At 39.8% G+C, this 7,500-nt stretch overlaps 1 protein-coding gene across 4 annotated transcripts in view; it reads left to right on the top strand.

The window, feature by feature from the left end:
• LOC125027158 overlaps nucleotides 1–7,262 on the top strand; it is a 26,061-nt gene extending 18,799 nt beyond the window's left edge. For all 4 annotated transcript variants that reach the window (XM_047616046.1, XM_047616056.1, XM_047616075.1 and 1 more), the window contains 3 exons: nucleotides 190–1,491; nucleotides 2,361–2,473; nucleotides 5,030–7,262. In XM_047616046.1, the coding sequence (XP_047472002.1) occupies nucleotides 190–1,491; nucleotides 2,361–2,473; nucleotides 5,030–5,286 (1,672 nt within the window). In that variant the 3' untranslated portion in view covers nucleotides 5,287–7,262. The remainder of the gene's footprint in view (nucleotides 1–189; nucleotides 1,492–2,360; nucleotides 2,474–5,029) is intronic.
• The last annotated feature ends 238 nt before the right edge of the window (nucleotides 7,263–7,500 follow it).

The following is a 7,500-nucleotide window of genomic DNA, read 5'->3' as shown; positions in this document are numbered from 1 at the left end:
TGTTTGTTTTTATATTTAAATATTTCCTTGTTTGTACTGGCTGTTTTTAAATGTCATCGTGCCTGACACTTCCTCTTCGTCAGAGATTTACATTTTGATTTAACGTGAATAACATCGAATATATTTAAGGATCACAGTCAAGCTTGTATCTGTTGACCTCTAACTGGCGGATTCTGGGTCTGCGTGCAGGTACTCGCTCCTCAATGGGTTCACTCGACAACGACGCAACGCAATGGTAAAGAAGCAGCGCCAGAGGATTAAGGACAGGAACAACATGTCCATCGTGTTCGTCCTTGTGTTCTTGTTGGTGTTCCTGGCGATCCTCATCGCCGAGGTGTTCTTCATCGACGAGCACCGGTCGGGGATGCTCTTCATGGGCAAGCGCCCGCAGGACTTCGACTCCATGGGCGACATCCCTGACTACTTCATGGACGACAAGAAGCTCGTGGGGCAGCTGGAGATCGACACGTACAGGCGGCAGGAGCTGTCCGTGAAAGGCAAGACGGGCAACGAGGAGCGCTTCTTCAGGAAGAACGTGGACGAGACGCACCTCATGGCCAGAGTGACGGGGAATCTGGTCAAGTCCGTCCACGGCATCGCCAAGGTGGACTGGCTGAATATGCTGGGCTTGAAGGAAGTGGACTACTTCGGCAACAACAGCACGGCGACGGACGGCCAGTGGGAGCCGGTCTACCACACCAAACACAAGTTCTTCGTCTACTCGGCCTACTACGACGACCGCAAGGGCAGGATCATCAGGGTCATCGGGGCCACGCAGACCAAGAAGAGCGACCGCGTATGGTGCAAATACTGGTACTCGAACTCCAGCACGCTGATCGTCAACGGCGCCATCAAGATCATCCGAGAGAACTGGAACCTGAAGTTCTCGGCGTGCTTCATCGCGTGTCCGCTGACCATCTACAAGAACGGGAAGCAGCCGATTCCGCCGCCCGAGAGCGTGTCGGTCATGGCGGACCCCGGCGGGAACGCCACCAACAAGCTCCGCGTCATGAACCTCGACGTCAACAAGGAGGGGGTGCGAGACAGCTTCGCCGTGTGCGTGAAGCCTCTGCATTTCGACTATAACAACGTGAATCAGATGATCGAGTTCATCGAGCTCAACAAGATTCTGGGCGTGGAGCACTTCACTCTGTACAACCACACCATCGGCAAGGAGGTGGACTGCATCCTCAAGTCGTACGCGGACCAGGGCGTCATCAACATCTTGCCTTGGAAACTCGACATGAAGTCACAGAAGGAAATCCGGACGGAGGGTCTCTTCGCCGCCCTCAACGACTGCCTCTATCGCTACATGTACCAGTACAAGTACATTCTAATGATCGACCTGGACGAATACATCGTGCCCCACACCAACACGAGTCTGCCAGAGCTGATGCGGTACCTGCACACCAAGGCCGACGCGAGAAAGATCGGGGCCATTAGCTTCCAGAACTCCTTCTTCTACCTGCAGTGGCCGGACGACCCGAACAGGTAAAAGATCCATCGGTTCCGTCTGGACAGTCCTAATGCACTACTGCCTCGCTGATAATCATTACGTATAGGGTATTTGCTACTTCTCTACTTTTATATAATTACTTGCTAACAGTGGAAAGCTTCCATTACATAGTTACTGCTAAACACTCTTATTCATTTCTGAAAAAAAAAGTATTCTGGATTATCAGCCTAATTAAGCCTTGATCTCTTCACTATCTAAGCATCAGTACTTCACTCTCAAGTGCATGCGATATGCTTTCTGCTTTATTTGATTCAGTTAAAAAAACTATAATAAACGCAAGCTCAACTTTCTGCAGTTATGTCGATGGAGTTTCTGCTACGCCTGGATCTCTTATCACCATCATTATTACTACAATCAGTGTCACTTTTGCTATTGTTGTTACTACTACTGTCGTGATGCTGATGCTAATTCTGATGCTAATTCTCCAACCGCTGATGTTACAACTAGTAAAGACAACAGTACCAATAACAGTGATACTGATAACATTAAAATAGCCATAAAAACGATGATATTAATGCTATTCCATCTACTACTACTACCACTGATCTTGATACTCATATATTTAATACTAGAATGAAATTAACCATAATATAACAAGAAAAGTTTTCTGCTACTCATGATAATAATGAACGACAATAACAACAGTGATAAATATGAACAATTACGTTAAAGACCTGATAATAACGGTAAAATTGATAATAACAATAAAACTAACACTGGTGAAGGCATCTCTGTACACTTCCCTCTCCGCATGGCTAACGAATGAACCACCACCACCAACAACAACAACAACAACAACAACAACAACAACCCGCCCCATAACCTCAGCGTCTTCTCCCCGCAGCGCGTCTCTGCCTCCTCTCGTCACGCTCAGGAAGACCCGCCGGCGCCAGAGGTTCCACCCGCACAAGCAGAGGTCGAAGTACATTGCCGTCCAGCCTTTCGTCGTGGAAGCCGGTCAGTTTTTGCCTCCGTGTGGACAAAAGCCTATATATATATTTGTATATATATCTTTCTCTCTCTCTCTCTGTCTCTCTCTCTCTCTCCGTCTCTCTCTCTCTCTCTCTCTCTCTCTCTCTCTCTCTCTCTCTCTCTCTCTCTCTCTCTCTCTCTCTCTCTGTGTGTCTGTCTGTCTACCTCTCTCTCACTCTCTCTCTTTCTATTTCTCATTCTCTTTCTCTTTCTTTCTCTTTCTCTCGCTCTCTTCCTCTTTATATATGTATATATGTAATATATATATATATATATATATATATATATATGTATAATATATATTATACATATATATATATAATATATATGTATACTATATGATTTATATATATATATATATATATATATATATATATATATATATGTATGTATGTTAAACACACACACACACACACACACACACACACACACACACACACACACACACACACACACACACACACACACACACACATATATATATATAGATAGATATAGATATACATATACATATATATGTATATGTACATATATATGTATATATACATATATATATATATATATATATATATATATATATATACATGTGTGTGTGTGTGTGTGTGTGTGTGTGTATCCATACACACACACACACACAAATATATATATATATGTGTATATATATATATATATATGTATAATAATATATATATGTATATATATATATATATATATATATATATATATAGAAAGAGAGAGAGAGAGAGAAAGAGAGAGACATTAGATATTTAAGTTATAGTGAGTAGGAAATATAAAGAAATATTAAGAATTAAGATGACTTGCATATTTTGGATATACAAATTTTCTCATAATGTAAACTGATAGTCGGAAGGTCAGAATTTCTTTCTTTGTTTTTGGATTTATGAATGTCATATATTTCGAATGTATTTTTGTTGATTAATCTAACAGAATATGTAGACCAAGAATGATACAACAAATACACATACCACATCTAGGTCCCTGAGACTATGTTTCGTAGAAACGCTAATGACATTTAATTAGAAGCATTAATTTATTCATTTATTTGGTATTATTTTCATTATCATCACCATCATCACCACCATCTTCATCACTATCACCATCATCACTTTCATCACCATCCTCATCCTCATTATTATTATTATTATTATTATTATTATTTAAAATAACATTAGGCACTGAAAGTTCCATACATAATGTAGGTCTGTCTTTACGATGAGTGTAAATCCGGGCATCGCATTTTTTTAAGTGAAAAAGGTATGCTACGGATGTGAAGTGGTTATATCACTAGTGGCTACTTGGATGGGAATAAGGTTTAGAATAAATTGGAAAAGTTGATTTTTACAGGTCAGTTACCGGATTCTTAAAAAAAAAAAATCATCGAATTGGTCACATCAAATCTATTACCCGTAACAACTATATATTTTTTTTTCTTCCAAAATCTTAATTATCAATTGAATATTTTTGTCTGAACTTTTTTTAAATTCCGAAATAAATCAACGAACGTCGTATCATTGGCTGAACTTCAATAACTTTCTCCGCAAGTAACAGGAATTAATAATTTCGCTTATGGTGTTCAGTGAAGAGTTCGGTGAGAGAGCGGGGATAACGGATGAGCAGACGGGGCCTGATAACACGGCTGAATTATCAGGGCATTGTCTATCGGGCGGTGTCACACTCACCTGTTCGGGCTGCGCCACCTGACTACAAGATATCGAGGTCACCATCACTCATCACCTCTTGGGTCGTGGCGAATCCATGACTGACCTTTATCTAAGTTGCCGAATCTATTCATGTGGCTTTTGGAAGAAAAAAAAGTTGACGAAGAGATGAGTCTCTGGGAAAGGCTATCGAAGTCTCATTAATTATTTTCCTACGGATCTTGACGACGCCGCGAAGTGATTTCTTCCATCGTAACCTTGAATACGTTTTTTTTTTCTTCTTTACCTAAGCAGCTCGTTACGTTATCGGGGAGATAAGGGAGTGTGCGCGGAGAGAATTTCTCTGTTTATGGCAGGTTCAACCCTTGTGTCTCCGTTCCGCCGTACTTTTCAGCAAAGGTTGTTCATCTTTATTATAAAACGAGATAAATTAAATAGGAACAATACTTATCTGAAGAAGACAGCTGGAGATGCGTAGCGTTTAGGATAAATGATAAGAAAGCCTAAGAAACATGACGTTTTAAACAGTTCAACAAAACCGGTAGCTATCAGCGCCTGGTTTGTTTGGGTTACTGTACCTGCTCTTGGCTTAGCCGAGTCCTCTGATGCAGTTCTGTACAGAGTAAAGTTAAAGGATTGAGTATTTTCTCTCCGTCACTTAAAGTGTCATAGTATGCAAGATCACGAGCTAGGCCTTCAGTATAGCCCTTTTATACTCGGTTATTAGAAGAACATGTATTTGTTTCCCACTGAAAGGGGGAATCCCCATTGTTATCCTATTAGTTTCTCTGCTATTTTTTTCTTTGTGTTTTCCCCGCTATCATTTCAAGATAAGTTTCCGCAACTCTTTTCATTCCTCCAGGAAACCACTTCGTCTGGGAATTTCTCCCTGGGAAGGGCACGCTCAACGTCCCCAACGAGGTGGCCTTCTTGCACCACTACCGCGTGTGCGAGTTCGGCGGCGACGACTGCGTCAGGAACCCCCGGACGACCGACGTCTCCATGTATCGCTACAAGGACCGGCTCGTCAAGTCCTACTCGACCAACATGGCTCAGCTCGGCAGGGTGTGTGGCGTTGAGGCGTCCAGCAAGGAAAAGGCATTATGGACTCTGCAGTAAAGCGTTTCAGCCATCGCTTGGTAAACATTTTATTAATGAAGCCACGATAAAGCAAATGTTTAAACAATATCACATTATGTTATATACAATATAACTTGCGATGTTATAAGTAACTGCCATATGTTTTATTATAAAAAAAGTAAATGACAATGCGTTTTAGTCCGGAACTAAAACCAAAAGCGAGAACAAAACAAAATGAAACTATTTATCTTTTAACTTAGATAAAACAATTTCGTCGCTACTTGTAAGAAAAAAAACTTTATTCGAAAGTTATGAAATACTACATTATAAAACTAAAGTACGCAGACGTAATAACGCGAACCAAACAAAAAAGAAAAAAAAAATGAAAAGAAAAGAAAAGAAAAAACGCCCTATCAGTTTTGCCTTTCATTAACAACATCGAATCTCCTTAAGGGCATACACTAGCTACTGTCATTCGCTCAAGGACAAACGTAAGAGTCGAATTCAGCGACCGCTATTTCTGCCTTCACTTGAAATCTGATGTTCATTTGTTTCCTTTGTTTATATTGGACATCGCTGCGCAAGGTTCCCGGATGAGGCTGATTCGCTCTATGCTTGTCTTTTTTTTCGATGAATTCGATGAATGTCGAAACTCTCCCTTTTCTTATACTTGCTAATCACTCCAGGTCTTTTATTTCGCTTTTTCCTTGCCTTCTCTCTACTAATTCAGAAAGAAAAAAAAACAGAAAACGTAAGATGATAGTTAACAAGTGCTGTTGAATTAGGGTAATTAGGTAAAACAGAGGCTGACATTGTTTTTGTTCCATCAGCCCCTTTTTTGTGATAAGTGGACAAAATGGCCTGAGGGATGTTAACTGTGATCATTAGAAAAAAAAAAGAGAATACAGATCATACTATATTTTGGGATTCGAAAATATTTTTGATTCTAGAACTTCTTTTAAGAAACGCCACATGTAGTGTAGGTGAACAGCATATGCCAGCTACCGTCAGATATAACAAAATATTTGTATAAAAAAGAAAAGAGTTCGTTCCCGTCAGTATGATCAGTAGACTTGAAAGTAAGAGAGCAAGATGAAATTGAAAGTATGCATGTATTAGAAGAAAAAAAAAAAGTGTGAGATAGAGACCGCTGTCCCAAAATGCGGTTTCCAGCTGGTGTTATTTTCGGGGGTGGGGGTATGGGAGAGGGGGTGAGGGTGGGGGTGGGGGAGGGGGTAGTGGATGGGGGGTGGGGTAACGGGGAGGGTATATTGCGGGAATGTTCTCATTATTCTTATTCTTTGTAATTTGCGATTCTGTGTGCTCAACTGTGATTTAGCGCAAATTTTATCAAGTAGTGGATAGGATGCCAATAACCTTTCATTTTACAAGCTTTAAATCCCATGCGTTGCAACTTCATAAATCTATTTTTGGCTTATCGATACACTAGATCTATGGAGTCAAGTCCTTTATCTTCGTCTTTCCCTAAATATTGGAGAAACAAACTAACTAAATTCAGTTCACGCACAATCCAAAATTATGCATATCACACCATTTCACCATCGAAGGGAAGGCACTATCTGCAATATTAGAATCTGTGCAATAAATTGGTTTAAGAAATAAAACACTATTGTTCAACCAAAGCTTTTGAGATTGGCCAAAGATATTCGAGGACTAATATTTGTCTTCGTTTTAACCCTCAGAAGCATGGTACCCACATGTTATTCATTAGTGTTGTTAAAGACCACGAAAGATTGAAAGTTACTGCAAGAAAAATAAAATAAAACAAAGAGTTCAGACATCAGGCGTATTGAACGTGGTTATGTCGATATTACATATGCAAATATAACTTTCTTAATCGGAAGCACGGCTATTAAGGCCTTTTTTTCATATTATTTGAACTATATTCAATATTTACGTTTTTGGTGCTGCCATAATTTGCGATATTTCACCCCCCAATGTTTTACAATCGAGGAAAGAATTTTATATAAATGGAATTAAAATGTTCTGCTAATGCTGCCTAGTTTTTATTCTTCCTTAATTTCAGGAGTTTGAAATTTTATATGATAATTAACCTATAAATTAGTGTTACCATTACTTGATACATACATCAGGAATGGTAATGACTGAGCATTTTTGGGTGAATCCAAAGATGAGAAAATGAAGTTATCAAGACCATCAGGAACGATTCTTATTTGGACAAAAGTGACTACAATCCTTCATACATACATACATACATACATAAATATGAAT

Source organism: Penaeus chinensis, chromosome 1 (assembly GCF_019202785.1).
Source record: "Penaeus chinensis breed Huanghai No. 1 chromosome 1, ASM1920278v2, whole genome shotgun sequence".
In the NCBI taxonomy this organism is placed as follows: domain Eukaryota; kingdom Metazoa; phylum Arthropoda; class Malacostraca; order Decapoda; family Penaeidae; genus Penaeus; species Penaeus chinensis.
Note: the sequence above shows the minus strand (reverse complement) of the source record. Positions and strands in the feature narration are given on the sequence as shown.